The sequence below is a fragment of the Centropristis striata genome, chromosome 5, assembly GCF_030273125.1.
Source record: "Centropristis striata isolate RG_2023a ecotype Rhode Island chromosome 5, C.striata_1.0, whole genome shotgun sequence".
NCBI lineage: Eukaryota > Metazoa > Chordata > Actinopteri > Perciformes > Serranidae > Centropristis > Centropristis striata.
In genome coordinates this window covers 4911229-4933735 of record NC_081521.1, presented here as the reverse complement: position 1 = coordinate 4933735, position 22507 = coordinate 4911229, and the positions used below count along the sequence as shown (strand labels likewise).

Here is a 22507-nt window from a genome sequence, read left to right as displayed (position 1 = left end):
TAAAAAAAGACATGAAATGACCAAAAAGACTAAAACACATTAACACATGAACACTTTAACACAGTGGAGACAGAGCTGACTTCCAAAATGATTTGGTGACCCCCAGAAATCATCTCGCGACCCCAATTGGGGTCCCGACCCCAAGGTTGAGAATAGCTGGGCTAGATTACTGCAGCACAATCCACAACAGGCGAAAAAAGATGATTAATTGTTGTGTGTTGGAATAATATTCCACGCAGTGTTTGTTTATAGTGAAATAATTGCCGACATACAGCACCGAGATTAGCTGACAACCAAGAACCTGTTGAGACGATTAGCATCCCCTTTTGTTCGGCTTTTGTCTGTGAAAGGGGACGCCCGAGTGAATGCAATCAATTTTAGTCTCTTCACTTGTTTTTCAAGCCTTTAATATTTAGTCGCATTTGGTTGATTAGAAATATCCACATTTAAGCCAATATCTCTGGTGTCACGTTGTTGTAAATGGGGGATTTTAAAATTAGAGAACCGGGGAATTTGTCAACGAAAGAAAGCTGCTGAAATACTGTACGGTGGTAAAAGATAAGGAGATTAAAAGTCAGCTTTACATTGTTTCTGCTGTCGCAGAGCGTATAGTTGATTTTGATTGGCGCTGCTCTCACTGTGAAGAGTTAATAGAGCCTTGGTCAGGCTCTGTGCTTCAGCCGAGCACCTCCTCTCATGTCAGCTTTTACATAAATAAGAGCTTTTTCTCTCCATCACTCCCTCTCCTTCTCTTTCTCTCATGCACACCCACACAGAGCCTGTCAGAGGCACATGAGGAAGGGAGGAGGAAGGAGGGAGGTGGGTGAAGCATGACACGTGAAAAAGGAAAAGCGCTGCTCTTAACACTGCATCTACAGCCCTCTATCTATTGTTTCTCTGTGTTTTTCTCTCTCTCTTTTCATCTCCTTCTGTTTCCAGATACGGTGTGTATTCAAGACTATTTTCCCTTGCTGAAATCTGAGCTATTGTGAGTTTATACGCAGCGCTTCTTCTCTTTGTTCTCAAAATTACCCAATTACCCAAGATCTTCTCTCCTCTGGCTCAGAGATGTTGATTAATCTCAGTAAATTTATGTGCAAATTAAGACACTGCTAATTGGATCTAAATGAAGGAAAGGCAAATTACGGAAAAAAAAATAAGACTACGTTCAGATCCAGTGACGACTTGTGATGTGTAAAGCATGATATGCCTCCAGCAACATTATATAACCCTGGTGAGTGAGAGAAACAACACTAAAAGATTCATGTCCCCCAACATACGAACATATACTACAGGTCTCTCTCTGCTTGTTGTTTCACTGTCACAAAATAAAATCGTACATTTCTTCAGACACGAGTAAATGGGTGTTGTTCAAGACTTTGCACACCAAGCGGTTACCACGGCAACTTGCAGCATTTTTTCAGCCTACAGTTGGCTGACTGCTGCCTCACCGAGGTTCAGTTTGGATGAGTTTTCCTCTGTATACTAGTCACTGCACCTGCTGTACAGAGCATCATCCCCGTCACATAATTAATGTGGTTTTATAGAATTAATTAGAATAAAACAACATTTAAACCCATTAATTCATAGTGATCAGGGACTTTTTATGGCCCAAAATAGGATTTAAAAAAAACAAAAAAGTGAGGTACTCTGGAAAAATATGATTCATTCTTTTTCAACATTTTAACCATTTAAATGCCAGTTTACATAATGCCACCAGGGTTTTTTATGGAGGAAAAAAGGCAATTATTTTCTGTAAACTAAATGTGAGGGAATTTTTTCTTTAATTTTCACAGTCTGGGATAGGTCAGTAACTAGCACTACCATTTGTTTTAATCGGTGGTGGAATGTAACTTCTTACTGTACTTAAGTACAATTTTGAGATACTTGTACGTTATTTGAGTATTTCCACATATGTAACTTTGTACTTTTTACTCATTTAACTGACAGCTTTAGTTACTTTTCAGGTCGAGATTTAACATGAACAGATATGATCAATTTAAAAATGATTATGCATGTTCATCAATAAACCACATAACATATATTAATAATATAATTAGGTAGTTAAAATGACCCCCACCTGTACAGTAAAATGCTTCTTACATAAATGCATCAGAAATGTTAATGCAATAATATATTTGTGATATATTAAGCATATTCTTCGTGGATCCTTTGTGGATAGAAAGTACTTTTACTTTTGGTACTTTAAGTACATTTTGATGCTGATACTTTTGTACTTTTACTAAAGTGAGTTTTAAATGTGGAGTCATTCTGCAGTGTGCTATTAGTACTTTTACTGAAGTAAGGGAGCTGAATACTTCTTCCACCACTGATTTTGATACATTACAATAGTACAGTGCTGCATAATAAAATATCGGCAAACCAGGGACATTGCATCTATTTGCCCCATAGCACAAACATGAGAAAATGACTCAATCTGGTTTTATATACACTACCGGTCAAAAGTTTTAGAACACCCCAATTTTTCCAGTTTTTTATTAAAATTCAAGCAGTTCAAGTCAAATGAACAGCTTGAAAGGGTACAAAGGTAAGTGGTGAACTGCCAGAGGTAAATAAAAAAAGGTAAGCTTAACCAAAGCTGAAAAATAATGTACATTTCAGAATTATACAAGTAGGCCTTTTTCAGGGAACAAGAAATGGGTTAACAACTTAACTCTATGGAGTCTTGGGCTATTTTGTCCATTTTTGAATTCTTTTCATGTCTTTGTAAGTCATTTTGTGTCTTTTTTTGGTAATTTTATGTCTTTTTTTTAGTCATTTTGTGTCTTTTGGTGTCTTTTTTTTTTCATTTTGTGTCTTATTTCAGTCATTTTTGTGTCTTTTTTTAGTCCTTTAGTCCAACATAAAATGTGATTTTGAATCTTTTTTTTACTTTCAAAACACTATCATGCTCAATCAAGAATTTTAAATGTTGCAAATGTGCATTAATTTCAGAGTACAATGAGACATTAAACTGCATCATTTTCAATTCAATTCTGGAAAAGTTGGTGTGTTCTAAAACTTTTGACCAGTAGTGTATATATAATTTTGAAGCTCTTGATTGAAAGTCTCATATAAAAGAATGCATGATTATATGCTGTAACAGCTGTGAGATGTTTTTTTAAAGTTGTTTTAATGGGAACATTTTGTCCTCAAGAGCTGTTTGTATTTTGGCTACACAGTTTATTATAGACTTATTATAGGAGCTGAGGTTGAAGTGTCAAAATAAATAAATAAATACGACTCCCTTGCCAAAATGTATGCCATTAATTAACAGTAACAGCCAAAATTATGATTAAAAAATGTCTCTAAGGAAGTTCTCAAAAAAGCTTCATCAAATATTCCTTGTGAGAAAAAACCCATTAAAGCTCTATATAATACCTGTTTGTAAAGATAAAGTAAAGACACGTTAGATCAGTTTAAGATGACAATGTGACAGCAGGATGTTTTTATATTTTACTGTAGTAATTCTGATGCAATTATTCATGCTCACAGTATGACCCCACAGAGAGAAGATATCATTTATTTTTACATTATCGTCACAATGAAAACATTTAAAAAAAAACATTTTAAGAAATGTCAAACAATATTTTATTAGCTATTTGCTGACATTTGAGGCACAAATTTGCAGCCAAAAAGTGGCTCTGATGTTGTCGATGCTATTTAGGATGTCATTTTGGTTTAAAGGTCAAAAACTGAATGAAAACAGAGAAAGTCTAGATTGAAATTTAATTGTAATGACTGTAAACTACATGTTTGACTGAGGGCAGAAAGGCTGCAGCGTTTCAGTCCTCCAGGTGGTTTCTCTGATCAGTTGCTTCTATCTGGTTCAAAGTGTATTGATCGCCTGGAAAGAGGACATGCTATCTCTTGGCCCTGATTGCCTTTTTCTTCTGTAACTCGCTGTTAATTACAGGACCTCGATCCTTTCAGCCAACCCATCGTTGAAATACACTTCTCAAAGATTGTTTATTTAACATCTTACATTCTGGCAAAGAAATATATTTAATTGAGGGCATTAATGAATAACTTAATGATGCTTAGTAAATTCCTTGTCATTTCTGTATTGATTAAATACTTCCACAAGCCTTTATGGTGGAAGATTAACATCAACAGAGCACCGTGTCTCTCCTAAAATTAAAGAATGACCCATAAGAACCCAGACCCAGTAATCCTTAATGGAACATAGAACACATTTATGATGTTTTAAAAAATACTACCCCTAAATGTCAAAGATCTGTGACATATATACGTGACATAGGGCTGTTATGGTATTTATGTTTATGATATTTCTTATTTTTAAATGAATAAACTAGACACATTTTCTGCTTACAGAGACACAATTTTTCCTTCTTTTTAAGTAACAAAATAATAATAAATCAAATATACATAAAACAAATGACCATTTGCCTTTTTGTTTTAATCTCCATAACATATATCATTATTGTGACCAGAATAGTGATGTTAGACAACAAATTCCATTTCAGGTTTGTTTTTAAGTAACAAAATGATAATAAATCAATAATAAATAAATATAAATAAAACTGCCTCATTGGAGGGCTTCTCAACAACCTACTGTAGCTGCAAAACACACTTATGTACTTAAGAAAACATACATGAACATTACTAGAACATTTAAAATGTTTGTGACACCCGTGTCACCGTGGGTTCTTATGGGTTAAAGATAACTATTGAAAAAGCTGTATTTGCTGCCAGAGTTTGGGAGAGAGTTACTTTTAAAACATGTGCCACTACAGATGACAGAATACAGAATACAGGCCCTTAAAAGCGTTTTTATAACTTATTCCATCAGATTGATCAGCTCGAAACTTGATGCCAGATTTTTTTTGGGGGATTATATTCGGCCAAGTAAAACCTGAGATATTGTCAAATATATTTAGTATAAAAATATAGAACTAGAGATTATCCTCATTTAACCTGTTATACGTAATATTTGCAACCTGTATTCACATTTGCAACATTCAAAATTCTGTGTATTGGAATATAATTTTCAAGATCAGATTTTATGTTTTCCTTTGTTTCTTTTGGGTTCAACATTTTCATCAAGTAAATCAAAGTTAAAAATTAGTTATCAGGACAAATAGGTGAGGTAACACTGAAAAAACTGAACAACATGGCATGGTAAAGATTTTTTAAAGACATAATAGCCCAATATTTCAGAGGGTTAAATTATAGATTTTATATATATTTGATTACTTTTTGAATACTGGAGCTAATTTGTCTGAGTCTTGTATTTCAATGCCAAAAACAGGGATTATTATGAATTTAATGATATTTCAAGCAAAATCTGTTCTTTTTTTCCAAAGCTTAAACAAGTAGTTTGCAGCAGTTTCGCCAGTAAGTTAATGTAAAATGTACAGTACCTCTGCTGTATTATAGAAATACAGGTCTGTTTACTGACAAACTGTCTCGTAACGAAGAAAAAAATAGTGAAACGTTTAAATCTTTCACTCTAAATAATGTTACAACTAATCCATTTAAACTCTATATTAGGATTTCTGGAAAAACAACACATTGTGATTATTTCAGCCCAGACGAAAAATAAATAAAATAAAAATTTTCTTCTTTTAGAAAATAACGGTTTTATTTTCCTGACATGCTCAGCTGAAAACAGTAAATTCATGAAGAAAAAATTTGATCGTTTGGAATTCCTGAGCAATCATGATAACTCCCACAATGCATTGTTTTCACAACAATATACTGTATAATCATAATACAGCAAGTTACTGTTAGAATTTGACTCTAAATTTACAGCAAAGTCTTAAAGCCTAATCTCAACCGAGTAGTTTTCGTGTCTAATCCTGACCAAGTAGGTCAATAACTATGAACTGTGTTGCATAGATTTTTCGTATGAAATCATACAAACCGGTTAATTTGGCCACATTGCAAAAACATATTCCTGACAGTGTCCTCACTGTGTGCAGTTGTTTTTTAAAAAATCAGTTTGTGTGAATTTTAGAGCAAATGAAACAAAAACAAACCTCCACCACGGTCATGCCCTTTCTTACAATGTTAATGAAAGTGAAGAATAAATTTGTGTATCAGTCCTGTTTATTCGGATCGGCTTCAAAATTTAATGGGTTCTTCCTTGACCTATTCTAACCCTTCCACCAAGTTTCATGAGAATCGGGCCAGTAATTCTTCTGCTATCCTGCTGACAAACAAACAAAGAAACCAACACTCAAACCAAACCAAAAACATAACCTCCTTGCCAGGGGTATTGCTTTTAAATATGTATTTTTAGTTTTCATATCAGGCTCAAACATGCAAGGGCCTTAAGAGTTTGATATAGAAATAAACTGAAATCAGAACAGAACATTGTAGTACAATTACTTATATTTCAAATAATAAACAAGCTTTCACTTCCAGGAACAAATGACCAAAAAAGTAGAAAATTGCAAAATAGAAAACATTGAGATATTTCATTTCTCCCCAAATATATTACCACTTCTTCCCTCTGAGGCATGAATTACCCAAAAGTATGCCTCCTCCAGGAAACAGAAGTTCACAACTTGTCTCTCCTCTTTCCTTGTGTTGCTGGGGAAGAACAGAGGAGTGTGTTATGACTAACCAGTCGGCCTGGCGAGTGTGTATTACGTCAAAAAGTCACACACTCATCAGCAGCCTTCTGTACCAGCTGAATGTGCATTCAGTCAAAAGTTCGGGTGTAAAAAGACGACTCATTACATCGAAACAGTTTGACACTAACGCTGTGTCTTTGTTTAACAATGCACAGTAGAGACTTTAGAGTATGTCTTAATAAGTGGGGTGTGAAGGGACCATTAATCGAAGCACTGGTGCACGCAGTGACGCTGTCATTCCCTCCATCTAACAATGTGTGTGTGCAAAATGAATTTCCTCACCGTTGTTTTACTAATAAAGACACAGAGGGTTCGCCTATTTCACAACACAACAACAAATTGACTACTTTATTCTACTTATTTGTAGCTTCTGCACCACACACCGTATGACATCACAATCATTTAAGGCTGGTGGATTCTTGCACATTGTCAGCACTGGTTTTTGGACTTCGTCTACAGCAGATATTTTTGTCATAGCAGGTGAGACTAATAACATTAATCATATTCCCACTTAATTTAAATGTCCCAGTAAGCCGTGTCACAGAGTCAGCATGCACAATACATTGGCTCCAGTCAACGTGATTGTTCTCCGTTACTCCTGTGGTTCTCCTGCTACGACATGTCAAAATGTTCTTTTGTGAAAAAAGACGTGTTAAAATCGTTTTGGTCATGGACATTTATTAGGAAAAAGAGCAGGAGGGTCAATTGGCAGAAATGTCATAAAATATTCATAATTACGTTTTCATTAGAGTATTATCACCTGAAACTAGGGCTGGGCGATATGGACCAAAAGTCATATCCCAATATATTTAGGCTGAATATCGATATATGATATATATCCCGATATATTTATTAAATGTGATAGCAATTGTTCAGTCAAAGTCAAATATAAAATGTCACAAGTAGTTTTATTGGAACCGTTTAAGTGAACATAAATACTGTATAACAACAGGAGTACCTTTTTTTTTTTTTTTAAATCAAAGCTCCATAAAGTGCACATTTAAATAAAAAAAATATCTTAATTAAAAATAGCCTATGAAATAAAATAGGCCAATCTTTTTCTGAAATAAATATATTTATATGAGAAAAGAATAACAAACATTACAAAATAATTAAATATGACAAACCCTAGTAAGGGCAGCATTTATATATATAGCAAGGATCACAGCTCAAATTTGAACTATATTGATATATGCGATATGGTCTAATTCCATATCACATTTAAATATATATCGATATATCTTTTATATCGATATATCGCCCAGCCCTACCTGAAACTGAATTGTTGTGTTTTCGTTAGATTAGCATGAGACCTTCATATATTCATCTCTACTCTTTGTGCTGCCATGTTTCTACAGGAGCCCTGAATGGACAAACCCAACACTGGCTCTAGGGAGACACTTTTTGCGTTTTTAAATTACTACATGCATGGAAAAGATGGTTGAGGGGAGGGGTAAACACAGAATAACCAACAACCATCACTGTAGGGTTGACAACTGACTGCTGATTTGAATTGCGGACATACTATGTGAAATCAGCAAACTTCATTTTTAACTACACTGTAAAAAATAATCTGTTTAATTCACGGTAAAATACCGGCAGCTGTGGTTGCCAGAATATCACAGTAAAAAATACAGTGAGCGGGTTTTCTACTGTAAATTTAAATGTAACTATCAGCAAAAACTGTAATTTAGACTGAAAAGTCCCGTTATTTTTAGGGTAATTGTGTCATTTTGACATCATGGTATTTCTCCATTAATTTTACACGAGAATATTATATTTTTACAGCAAAACTGTGTGTTTCCAACAGTTAATGACAGTAAAAGTTAAAGTTTTGTGCTATTCTTTGATTTACGGTAATTAAAAGTGTCTGCTACAGTGATATAACATTTTTAATTTTACGCCCTACTTCTGATGGAATTTGACATTGTTTTACCGTAATTTCTACAAACATTTTTTACAGTGTATTATGTTTAAAGATACATAGTTAAACACCATTTTCAAGCTATAGCTATCATTTCTGCTGAGTTTATTTTATGCACTGTGTTGTTTGCTAACATCTTTGAATAAACCAAACAAAATGTTACCCAACAGAACATTTCCCCGCCAGTCAGACTAACTTCTAGTTTTTGATAAACTCAAGATGTCTTCTTTTTTTCGTGGCGCAACAGGTAAATTAAGTCTCCAACTAAACATTATTGTTGTTATTAATTTGATATGAAAGCCCCAGCTATCCATTTAAGATAAATGAGATGAGAGTATATGATTTTTTTGTCACCCCCATTTGGTCATCACTGTAACATGATGTAGGAGTTCCCTAACCAGAACTTATTATAAGCAAATATTCTAATTATTTCTATTAAGTTGGTTGCAATCTGCAACTTCACTGCTAGATGCCACTAAAACCTATACAACTGGCTTATGTCCATCAAAAGCATCAAAATCTGTTACACAATATACACACATTGTATCTTTTGTGTTTAACATTTGTAAACATAGAAAACAAGACAATGTTGCAGAACGAGCAGTTTGCTTATGAGATTGGGGCATTTCTAATGAAAAACAGTGAACATAAGCAGCTTCTTGAAGGTGATGTCATAGTTAACTCTCCGGCTTTGCACACATTCCTATATCTAAATAAAAACATCATTACTGTCTGTTTCCAGTTATTATGCTAAGCTAAGTATTATCAGTCTTCTCATAGGACAATATCAATTAGCAAAAATATTGATTAGTCCACCTCTAATATCAGTATTCTCCTGTAACTTTCATGTGGAAAACAGACAATTTTATTTTTAATATTTCTTTAATTAACCCTCTGGAGTCTCCAAAAGCTCCAAATCCAGACCTCTTCATCGCATCCAGACTAGAAAACAAAGCAGCGTGGAGCCCTACTGTACATTTACCTCTAAAGTTCTGGCTGTAAACTCCATGAGGCCAGTTTCAGTTTGATGATGATGATATACCAAGTAAAACTGGAGACAAGCTCAAATAGATTTAGTATAAAATGATAGAACTGGATGGAACCCTCTTATATGTTATATTTGCAACCTTTGTTGACATTTGCAACATTTAAAATTTTTATTGAGCATGACAGTGTTTTGAAAGGGTAAAAAGGATTCAAGATCAGATTTTATGTTGGACTAAAGGACTAAATAAAGACACAAAATTACCAAAAAAGACACAAAATGAGAAGACAGAATGACCAAAAGAAAACCCACAGAACACACAAAATGACCAAAAAAGACACAAAATAACTAAAAAAGACACAACAACAGACACAAAATGACCAAAAAAGACACAAAAAAGACATTTTGGATTAAAAAATGGACAAAATAGCCCAAGACTCCATAGAGTTAAGTGAATTTTAGCACTATAAGAGCTAAACAAAAGGCAGCTTATTTTATGACCAAGATTATGGGAAAGAGATATTAGTGCCAGCATGTGGTTAAAATGTTAGTTCCTTCAGCCGATCGGATTTCGTATTGCCAGCATAAATCCCATTTAAAACTGATGTCTAACTGGCGCAACAGGCTGCAGGCTTCTCAGCAGGCCCACTCTCAGCCAGCCTCCATACACTGATGAAAAACAGCCTCGGGCCAGGCTAGAGGCTCAAGGTTACATACCTGTGATCTCTCCTCACAAAGAAATCAGCAGCACCCATCTTAGAGAGATAAACAGTACTCAGCTCTGCTTGGATGGAGGCTGACTCACTGGCTCAGTCTGTGGAAATGTCTGCTGTTCCTTGGCCACTGCTTAAGCTCTGTTTTTTTCTGTGATTTCTAATCTGTGGGAAATGGTGTTGCAGTCTGAAACTGCTCGAAAAAGACCTGTTTGGTGCAATCATTTGAATCAGAAATGTCAGGGCCTGTTCACACTCTCTCACAGAACATCATGCTGTGTTGTTTTTGTCGGAGAACAGCTACGACCTTGATACAAGACCTGCAGACACAGAAAAAAACATCTGACGTCTCAGATTTCTGTGCTGGAATGTCCACATTGATCACGTTCTCATTATACTACAATACCTCAGCGAGTTCGCAATAGATCGTTTCAAATCATCACCCATATTAAAATTACATTGTTAGTAACAACGTTTGTTTCCTTCCGCTTCACACTAATCGACTCTTATATCTCTCCACTCATCAGCTTTCTAAATAACGAACCATGAGATGTAAACAGAACTCGTTCTCGCTCCTGTTGCTGCATCACTAAATATTCTTGTTGCCTATAAAATGAGTTGCATCTCATTTTCATATTTTGGTGGTGGAGGCGATACCTACTCCTGTTAATTATTCATGTGTCAGTAATGTGTGCAGCTGTTCTCCTTGCCGACAGAAAGAAGGAGGAGAAGATTGAATTGATCTCCAATCTATTCATCCCAGTAAAGCATTGAACGGCAATACAGTGGTGCCTGCTGATAACAACGTACTGAGACTGCATTGTTAGTATAGATCTTTTTTTTAAATATAATATACTGGGATTTTACAGATCTGGACCACTAATATTTTTGTGGCTCTAGGGATTGCAATGCTTGTCCATCAGTCAGTCTACCACCAATTTCTTGACTACTGTTTGATATATTGTCATGTCATTTTATACAAACATTCATGGTTCCCAAAGGATGAATCCTAATATTTTTTTTATTTTTTTTATTTTACATTCATTTATTGAACATATACAGCGGTAGTGCAGTAACAGAAGTAGCAGGGTAAACATTACATTAATAATATTTGAGAAACATCTAAATGATACAAAAATAAATACATTAATAGAACATGAAAATAATAACGATCGTTGTAAAATAATAATTAAAAAAATATATATAAAAAAAATAAAAATTGCCAGGGGTCACAAACAAATTAAATGGAATCAAAAATACTGAAGTGGGAGCATAATCTCACAGTTTTGATAGCTTTCTTGTTTGTAGCATTAGATATTGACTTGAAATACATCTCCAGTTCTTTCATGAAAACACAAAAGAAAGTTTTCACTTTGAAGGATTATAATTAGATTAATTAAATAATATTCTTTTTCAACTGAAATGTTACTCATTTTAAAACCAAAAAGTACATCTTGCAAGAGGAGCTTGAAGTCACAGGTGATATTATCTAAAATAAATCTGCAAATATCTTGCTGCCACAGTTTACGGGTATATTTACATTTCCAAAACAGATGGATAATAGTCTCAGTATGGGAGTCACAAAAGGGATAATTTAGATCTAGATCAACATATTTGAATCTGATTTTTAAAAAAAGATCTCACCGGGTAACAACGATGAATAATTTTAAATGACACTTCTTTCACCTTATTAACCACAAAGAATTTTTGAGGCAGGGACCAGATTGTTTCCCAACATATGTGGATGAATACTAATAACATAAGTCATCCCATGCCTCTGTGATGTCACCCATAGGTTTCCAAAGAGCCGAAATGAACTCGAAGTGGGTGGCTCACAGTAGTGGCCATCTTGGCAGTGCCTGACTCCTCCAGCAGCGGGCCTCCTGTAAGGCAGCCACCTGTCACTCAAAGCAGTCATGCCCTGACCTCTGCATGACTTTAAGCCTTGATATAAATTAAACTGGTAGTTAAATGAAAATTCCCCCAACTCACAGCTGTCATGAAGAGGAAAATTAGCTTATTTTTTTAACTTCTTAAGTGTTCTTGTTCTATTCTGTGTTTTTTTTCTATTGTTGTTTTTATTTATTCTACCTTAGTATTTTATTCTATTGTATTTTATTGTCCATCCATCTATCCATCTATCCATCTATCCATCTATCCATCTATCCATCCATCTATCTATCTATCTATCTATCTATCTATCTATCTATCTATCTATCCATCTATCCATCTATCCATCCATCCATCCATCCATCCATCTAGAGCAGAACTGTTTTTTGCACCACACTGTAAACATGTTTATTTCTGCTGTAAAATCAGCCATTTTAACATGGAAGTCAATGAGGATTGACTCCTTTTTGGAGCCAGCCTCAAGTGGCCAGTTGATGAACTGCAGTTTTCAGGCACTTCTGCACTGACTTCACTTTCAGCGCCCGAGGTTGCCGCTTGTTTTTATAAAGCCCCACTGATCCCAAGTATACAGCTACAAAGAGCTGCTTGCTTGTCTGGCAACACTTTGATATACCTTGAAATCATTGTACAGATCTGCACCGCTGAGGTTTTCCCTGTGAAAATGGCAGACAGAAAAGTATGATTCATAACACTCTTTTTTTTCATTTTTAGCCCTGATGCACCTGATGTTTACCACTGGTGGATCTAAATCTGCAAGCTCCACATATAGCCTGGAATACTAATAAGAACAATACTAAGACTTTTCTGCCTTGCATGTTTTCTGTCTTTGTGCGCGATCCTTTTCTCTCGTTTTATTTCAATGTGCCTCTCTGCCTCCTTCTCACTCTCTTGTCTGTTTTCCCCGAACAGGAATACCTGTGTCCACTGAAGCGGTTTGTGTAGAGGAGCATGTTGTGACAGCCATGTCTCTGGAGATGGAGAAGACCATCACCAAGCTGATGTACGACTTCCAGAGGAACTCAACCTCTGATGATGACTCTGGATGTGCCCTGGAGGAATACGTCTGGGTTCCCCCGGGCCTCAGTCCTGAGCAGGTACACAAGCACCATTTTCCTTTTTTTCTTCACAGATATTCAACTCGCACAGCAGACGCCCTGTTCCTGTCGCTCCTAAGTGTTTCATTACCTAATGCTTATTTCTGTCCGGCATAGCCAGACCGTATCAAATTGAACCAAATCGGTCAGAAGAATTTGATTATTTGGACGTGGCATTTTCCTAATAATCCTGAGATGGAAAAATCTCTGATCTGAAAACAAGGCAATGCATCATAATTGTTTTTTAAATCCCCTTCATGCTGTTTTGATGCCTTTGAGTTGAAGAAGGAAGAAGGGGAGGGAAGGGCAGGGGTGACATACAAATGACTGTGACTTAGCTGTCAGGCGTTTCATGGAAGAATAACTGTAAGAACATTTTTCAGCTGTCAGTGTTAAAGCAGGAAGTTCACAGAATGACAACCATAACCGACATCATGAAAAGGAACCACCAACTGATGAGCTGATTGTATTGTGTGAAGAACAGATGAATGAAGCAAAGGTTGCCTCAGTCACTCTGTTATTAAAAACATGTAATGATGTATTAATCAACCTTGTATGTATTTAAGGGTTATGTGAAGTCCAGTTGGACATTAACCCTTTGATGCACAACATGGGTCAAAAATGACCCGCATTCATTTCCCATGTTATTTATTGCTTGCTGTGTGTTTCTGTGCTCTATCTTTTAATATCAACTTATTTTATGATTGAACATTCTAAATATTCTTTAAATATCTTGTTTTTGATAACAAAAGATCATTATTTTCGTTTTGCTTCTCATAATTCATAAAGAAAAAAAGTGTTTGTATTATTACATAGCTAACTACTTGGCTAAGTAGCTTGCTAAGCTAACTACTTAGCCAAGAAGTTAGCTAAGTAGCTAGCTCAGCAAGTTACTTAGCTAAATACTTAGCAAAGAAGTTAGCTTAACAAGCTACTTAGCTAAAAAATGGATATGGCTCATTTTTCAACCATGTTGTGCATTAGAAGAGTAGTGACAGAAAAAGGGATTTTATTCAAAAATGAATAAAGGAAAACATAAAAATTAGGATGTATGATGATCAAAAACAAACTAATTGAGGAAAACCTGGAATACTGAATGATGAATTATTGCAAAGATATAGAACATAAAAACTGTCGGGTCACTTTAGACCCATGTTGTGCATCAAAGGGTTAAGCAACGCACATTTTTTTCTGATTACCATAAAGAAGATGATTATAACACTTCTCCAAAAAATGTGAGCAAAGTATGTACTTTAGAGGTGTAAATGTGTTGTTGTTTTCCCATTTAATGCATTTGGTATGCTAAACCTCAATTTGCTCTGTATTTTAGTGTATCCTTGCAAATGTAAACCCAGAGGACTGGAAGTAATTTGAGTTTGTGAATGTTCGGATGAATCTAATTGGAAATGTGTGGCAATGTGTTTATGCATCCAGGTTTCACAATTCCCTGTCTGTACTCATTTGCAGTTTAAATGCCCGTTAATTGCATGCATGACCAAGCTACTGTAATCAATTGTGCACATCCAGATGAAGATATTTCCTCAACTTGTTTTTTTACTTTTTCTCTGTTGTTTTTCCGTAAATCCCGACTTATGACAAACACAGTTTGATTCAGCTATATTGGGTCTAAACACTACCGTCTTTATTCAGTAAGGGCAGCACTCCTGGGGCTCTGTTAACAGATGACAAGCTGGGCTGATAACAGTCATTTTCTCCAGTCAGCCATCTTGACAGGATGCTGAAAGAGGCTGCAGTCTCTGCCATCCAACAGGGGGTGCAGGCAATTGTAGGAGCCTGTTGCTTTTTTTTAATGCTTTTGAATGTAATGATTTTTCAGCCTGTCACTTTGGGTTTTCTCTGCACATAATGTCATTAATGTGACTTGCATTTTTAAAAAGAAAATCATTATTTCTGGCAGTACCGTTCAACAAGCTGTCAGACGTCAGAGCTGACCATGTGACTACATCTTCTGTGACAATGAGATTAATTTGGGGCTGATTGTGCCTGGATGAATAGTTTATTACACACTCACTGACTCTGCATGTGTTAAGTTATCCAACTCTATTTTAATTGTGTTCTGATTTCCCTATTTGTTCTACTACATAGTGAAAACTGGGCTATTAAAGCTATTCTAAGAGCTTGAAAAAACAAAATTGGGTGAAATGAACCATTTCATATTCAACTGTAATAAGCACTATAATAAAAATGACCAGTTTGTCAATCAACATCAGTTAAGCAGCTACAATATTGATAACCGATTGAGCAGAAAAAGCAAAAATTCACATTTTCACATGTGCATACCTGCTTATTTTCTTAGTTTTATATCATAGTAAATTGAATTTCTTTAGATTCTGGACTGTACATTAGTAAAAATAAATAAATAAATACATAAATAAAAAATATCGGTAACGCTTTATAATAAGGTCCTTAATAACCATTAATTAACAAGTAATAAGGCATTGTTCTCGCTTGAGATCCGGTAGTTGCAAAAAGCATACTTAACTTATAATAGATGAGCAATAAAGTATATTTTAATATCAACAAGCAAACAAAATAAGATATATAAAGGCATGGCAAAGACATAATGGGTGGGTCATGGGTGTTTGTAATGCCATTATAAACACTTAAATAGGCTTATAAACACACAATAATGTTAATAAGCATCTTGTAAGGACTTACAAGGGCCTTATTACTTGTTAATTAATGGTTATTACAAGGACCTTAATATAAAGCGTTACCAAAATATCTCACCATGTCAACAATATGATATTGCAATGAGCATTTGCATTAGACCAGAAACAATTAATTGATTATTCAACAATGAGAATAACCATTACTCGCAGCCCCTACTGCATGTTAGAGCTCAGCACAGAAGAGCCGATAAGGGAAGTTTATATGTTTTGTAGCCTGAAAGACAAAAATAATCCGTATCAGAGGGAATATTCACTGATATACTTGTACGCACTTTAAAGCTTACCTGTTTCATTTCATTCTAAACCCTCCCCACTTGAAGAGGCAGTTTCTGGAGAAAAGTTCCCCACTTCAAATAACCCTGACATGCAAACCTGGCATGAGGCTCGGTGTCACCCTCCACAGTGCAGAATAAAACAAGTGGGTGGGTTATAGAGAATCTGAGGGGCAGCACTCAGAGACTCACTTCCTTTCCCTCTCGCTCTCCACCTCACTGATTATGTAAATTGGATCAAAACAACCTCAGCAAAATAGATCTTTACACTGCGCTGAACACTAGACCACTTTGTGTCAAAGGCTGTTTTGCTGAAAATCAGAGACAAGTGACAAGATTGCTTTCCTTTCTTTGAGTGTTTACTTCTCAAACACCAATCAAGGTTTTCTCTATTTCACCCGCTAACATGCAAAATACAAAAGATGGTTCAGGCCGAGGAGTCCGACTGCATCGTGAATTCTAATTGCAGCATGGAGATTTCCTTCAGCCAAAGTGAATATTAGCTGCTGAAATTTTAAAGCACCTGATGCCGCTCAAGGTTGCGTCTGCAGCAGCACAAAGCTCATTGTGCCACACTGATTTTTCCAAGGGCAATGATGGAGGGCAATGCAAAAACAAATTATATTGGCATGAAGACCGTGAGAAATTAATCTGAAAGTAATTTCAGATTCATTTAGGTGGGTTTGTCAAGATGAATTAATGAAATAATGTAGATTATGTGAACTAGCTTACCTATAACTCAGCATAATGGACACATAATGACTCAGAATTCACCGTGTAAGTCAGCTCTATATGTCAAACATAAAGAGGCTGTACCCCTTAATGATCCAACGACCCGCCTCTCTGAGGCTCTAGCAGATTTTTTTCTACGATTTTAATGCTAAATTGATACTGATATTATATTAAACTAAAGACCTAAGGAATCCATTGGTACCCACCAGGTTATACAGCTTTTCCAGAAGGGAAAAAACCCTCAACACGGCTATTTTTTAAATGAAATCATATGTGAATGAAAATGGGTATCAATGAGTCTACCCTTTACAGATATGCACATTTTATGCTAATCCAGCGAAGTCCATGCAAATCCATGCAGTCTTTGGATGCATGCATGCATTGCATTGCCTATTGTATTTGAATATTATATTATTTTGAATATACTGGGGTCCCTAGACAATCCTGTGAATTGCATAAATTGGTGACCAGAAAAAACCCAATTGTGACCAGAAAGCCGAGACTCTTGTGCATTCAATGAGCCCAGTTTTATTCAAGTGTGATGATGTTAGTCCCAAGTGAGAACATTTTTTAAAATGTAATCTCACTGTATAAAATGACAGTTGTGACCTCAAGGTTAATCACAGCCCCATGAGACATTGCAACCACAGACTAAAGACCTAGGACACGCAGGAGATGTTATGTATATATTGTATTGTATATATATTGATATACAACAAGGTGGTTTTCACAGCAATTTCCAGAGCAGTTCTTTCAGAAATCTCCAAATTGTCAAAACGTTTTTGATATTTAATCACCATAGATTTGTCCCAATGTGGTATTTTGGAGGTACTTTGGCATTTTTTATCAGTCCACAGTGATCAATTATTGTGAAATTTAATACAAAATCTGCGTTATGCAATGGTATCAACTGAACAATGATGTAGCAACTTATAAAACATTGTTGAGCATGGGAATCGCCTGAATATACTTCCATTATACTGTTCTAAGCCCTTATTCACTGTCATTGTTTATCTAATTATTTCTGATTTATGACTTGACACACAGTGCTGAGCTGCATCTCACATTACTCTTCAGATTCCCAGTTTTCAGATGATAAACATCACTTCTGTGTTGCAGTTATAATGCTGACCTGCTTTCTCCCCCTAAAACCTTCTAACCCTCACCAGGTGGCCTGAAACACACCTTGAGATTAATGTTGCTACAACAAGTATGCTATATCAACTTTAATAGTGACAATATATCAGTGTTTTTTATGTTTCTCCCAAGTGGCCAAAACATCAGTGAGTGCAGGTTAAATATTTGAATATCACCATGTTTGATGTTGTCTGTTTCAGGTGCATCAGTATTATAACTCCTTACCAGAAGAGAAGGTCCCCTACATAAACAGCCCTGGAGAGAAATATCGCATCAAACAACTGCTTCATCAGCTGCCACCACATGACAATGAGGTAAAAAAAATTTGGTAACACTTTCTATGAAGACTACATCTATAGTGCATTATGAGCGCATTCATAGTGAATTATAATGCTCATTATAATCAATCACAATGCATTATGACTGCATTCATAAACACATATAAAGCTTCATGATGCATTATATCAACAGTTATAAATAAAGCTTATAATGACTTATAAATCCAAGTGTCTTATAAGTGCTCTTGACTGGTTATAAACTACAGGCTGACTGATGAGGCTTATAATACATTACAACTACTCATACCCCTCTATACACACACCTCAACAATCAATTGTTATAAGGACTCATAGGATGCCATAAGTATAAATAAATGATCAATGTATGCTTTAAGTAAAGTGAGGTTCATATGGACGCATCTATAATGCAGTATAGCTAATCATGATGAATCATGAAACATCATGATTAGCTATACTGCATTATATATGCGTCATAGATATAGTCATAATGCATTATGATTGATTATAATGAGCATTATAATTCACTATGAATGCGCTCATAATGCACTATAGATGTAGTCTTCATAGAAAGTGTTACCAAAAATTTCAACAGCACAGCAAATTTTTTATGTTTATCTTATAGTTCGTATAAGCGTTGTAGTCCTTATGATGATGTCTGATGATGTCTGTGTTGTTCAGATGCGTTACTGTAACGCCTTGGACGAGGAGGAGAAACGAGAGCTTAAACTCTTCAGCAACCAAAGGAAGAAGGACAACTTGGGCAGAGGCAACGTCCGTCCCTTCCCCCTCACCATCAACGGGACGATCTGTGAGAAGGTAAAATTATCAGCTAGTGTTTTGTCCTCCGACAAGCACTAATTTATGAAATTAATGGATAATGGACCCAGCAACTTTTAAGGCTTCTCTCTGCCTAAAGAAATTGCATTTTCTAAACTATTTTTCAAGTTATGCTTTCCGTTTTGCTTAGCTGGCTTTAATTATTATTATTTTTTTTTAGATGTGAGAGATATTAAGTGGTAAACATTAATCTTGAAAATATTTTTTTTTTCAAATACCATCACCACTTACACTCCCTCTCCACATCTTCCAGATTGTATTTGACTTTTTCTCCCTTTCTTTACCTCTCACCCCTCTACCCTTGCCTCCTTTCCTTTCCTTTCCTTTCCTTTCCTCTCCTCTCCTCTCCTCTCCTCTCCTCTCCTCTCCTCTCCTCTCCTCTCCTTTCCTTTCCTTTCCTTTCCTTTCCTTTCCTCTCCTCTCCTCTCCTCTCCTCTCCTCTCCTCTCCTCTCCTCTCCTCTCCTCTCCTCTCCTCTCCTCTCCTCTCCTACAGTGTGGTGGTCAGATAAACGGAGGGGACATTGTGGTTTTTGCTGCGAGGGCAGGTCATGGATCCTGCTGGCACCCTCATTGCTTTGTCTGTGGCATGTGTGAGGAACTGTTGGTGGATCTCATCTACTTCTACCAGGATGGCAAGATCTTCTGTGGCAGGCACCATGCCGAGAGGCTGAAACCCCGCTGCTGTGCCTGTGATGAGGTGCGCCTTTCTGGGCCTGGAGCCCTTCAGGGTTGGAAATGGCTGAATGGTTCACAGCTCAGAGACTTGGATGTGGTCGAAACTGGTCTGGAGAGAAAAGATGTCTCAGTATTCTTGCCATGTCTCAGAAAATCTGCTTGTTTTCGAACTGTAATGTGCGGCAAGCTGGCCTGAGATAATGATAATAATAACAATAATAATAATAACAAATAATAATAACTCTGGCTACAGTTTTTTGCATTTATTAAAGTCTGATGAGGTCTGTTTACTTTGTAAAGTGCAGTAGTACAGGTCCATTTTTATTCATCTGGGGTGCATTTTTAATACAAATTATTATTTTTTTCCTCCCTTCTGTAGGACTGAGATCACATGCTTATATTATCTAGAGGATAGTCAGCATTTTTAAAGGTCCTCTCTTAAAAATGGGGTTTTCTTTTGTTAATGTCCCTGAAATGTCTTGCCTGAACTAAACTGATTTGTATCTGTGCAAAGTTTGTCACTAGGGAGGTCTTTTCACATACATCTGCTAAGGGAAGAGATGTCTGTGTACAGATTTTTTTCTGTAAATGTATAAAAAAAAAAAAAAACTAAGACTTTGAGCCAAGCTGGGGCAAACTGTAGAGCCTTTTGAGGTTTATTTAATGTGTAGTATGGCATATACAAAAATAGGCTTTATCATAGCCAGACAATTTGTTTATTGCATTTCCAGGAAACATGCTATGTCATGATCAATATCTTACTGATATATGAAATACCATATGTCAGGATAGAAGATTGTTGTCATATATCCCAACTTCATTACAGAGGTAACATAAAAATCCTATGGGAATAATAATGAGCCCAGGATGGAGCCCTGGGGAACCCCAAACATCATCACCACCCTAGATGATTTTGCTTCTTTAGCAGCATTACAAGTCATATTTTAAATAATTGGGAAACTATTTGTTTAAAGCCACTTAAAACCTTCACTGTGTAGAATAACCTTGCTGATGAATGTAATGTCTTGGTTGTGCAGATAATCTTTGCTGATGAATGCACTGAGGCAGAGGGCAGACACTGGCACATGAAGCACTTCTGCTGCTACGAGTGTGCTACCACCCTTGGCGGCCAGCGCTACATCATGAAGGACGGACGGCCACACTGCTGCAACTGCTTCGAGTCCCTTTATGCAGAGTACTGTGACGCATGTGGAGAACACATAGGTACAACACACGTTTCATTGCTGCTTTAAACCCTCTAGCACAGGGATGGGCAACTTAAATGCTGTAATTTTTCATCAACATTACAACAGGGCCACATGTAGGACCATGCACTTAACCAGATATGATGAAACTGCAAATTAAATATGTTTATAGTGCCGTAACTTAACAAATTTCATGCTCAAATGCATGTTTAACAGTATAAATAGGAATACAAAAGGTTTGAAGCAAATAGAAAATAACCACTTTCTTTTTTTTTATCAATGCAACAACAGCAGACTAACATTAATTGCAAGAAGTAATTTTGTGCATTTTTATATTGCACTTTTAAGATTTCATGCTCAAATGCATGTAGTTGTACTGAGGGCCACTTCAAGTGAGGGTGAGGGCCATATGCGGCCCCTGGGCCTCCAGTTGCCCACCCCTGCTCTAGCATGTATGAACTGTTACCAAAACACATGGATGTGGGTTTTTTTGGGTTTGGGTTTTTCTTTTTTTACACTTAACACCATAGAAAACCTCCAACAGCCATTTATTGTAAGTGTGGGTGTTCATCGGCTCTGGGAGCCCTGTGTGCCACAGCTGTGGGGAGGCGGAGTCAGAGCAGCGAGATGTGGATGGTTATTATCATCGCAAGCTCCAAAGAGTGTGTTTCAGAGGAAGCTTCCATGATGAATCCAGATGGGAGCTGTGAAAGATGAGCTTGGGAGCAGGGCTGGTGAAATGGATTTGTGCTATCTTATAAATCGAGTGATCATGTATGGGCACAGAGTAACAAATGATTTCATGTAGGAGAAAGAAAGCTTTTTTTTTATTATTCTTTTTAGTCCATCTCAGCACTAAGTACTTGGTACATTAACTGTTAGTAGTATTAGAGATAGCTCCCATCATATTACCATATTTTGGCAGTTAAAGCGAGACTGCTGTGTATTTTCTAATGAACTTCTGGTTTTCTGCTTTTAAATGATATATATATTTTTTTAATTTGTTTCCCCATATCACCAAAGGCATTGACCAAGGCCAGATGACGTATGATGGGCAGCACTGGCACGCAACTGAGGAGTGTTTTTGCTGCGCCCGTTGCAAGCGCTCTCTGCTTGGCCGCCCCTTCCTGCCAAAGCAGGGCCAGATCTTCTGTTCGCGGTCTTGCAGCGCTGGACAGGTGGGTAACCAAAAATATGACCTATTGTTATGATTTTTTAAAAAAAGGACATTCAACAGTATAGTTGCATCAGAAATTGCATACTGTGCACTAAATACTCGATATGTGCACAGTCAAGGAGTTGTATGTTTCTATGGCTGCAGAGCTCTAATTACCACGTCACTTCTGAGAACCTACTTGTCAAAGATGCATAACCATGGTGACCCGTGCATGTGCCAGCTCTCTAAGAGCAAGCATTATGACCTCCTT

The 22507-nt window shown here is 36.4% G+C and overlaps 1 protein-coding gene across 3 annotated transcripts in view; it reads left to right on the top strand.

Moving 5' to 3' along the window:
* LOC131971693 (prickle-like protein 2) overlaps positions 1-22507 on the top strand; it is a 57061-nt gene that overhangs the window by 31959 nt on the left and 2595 nt on the right. For all 3 annotated transcript variants that reach the window (XM_059333250.1, XM_059333248.1, XM_059333249.1), the window contains exons 2-7: positions 13045-13229; positions 18264-18377; positions 19041-19178; positions 19694-19897; positions 20913-21099; positions 22104-22258. In XM_059333250.1, coding sequence (XP_059189233.1) covers positions 13098-13229; positions 18264-18377; positions 19041-19178; positions 19694-19897; positions 20913-21099; positions 22104-22258 — 930 coding nt within the window. In that variant the 5' untranslated portion in view covers positions 13045-13097. The remainder of the gene's footprint in view (positions 1-13044; positions 13230-18263; positions 18378-19040; positions 19179-19693; positions 19898-20912; positions 21100-22103; positions 22259-22507) is intronic.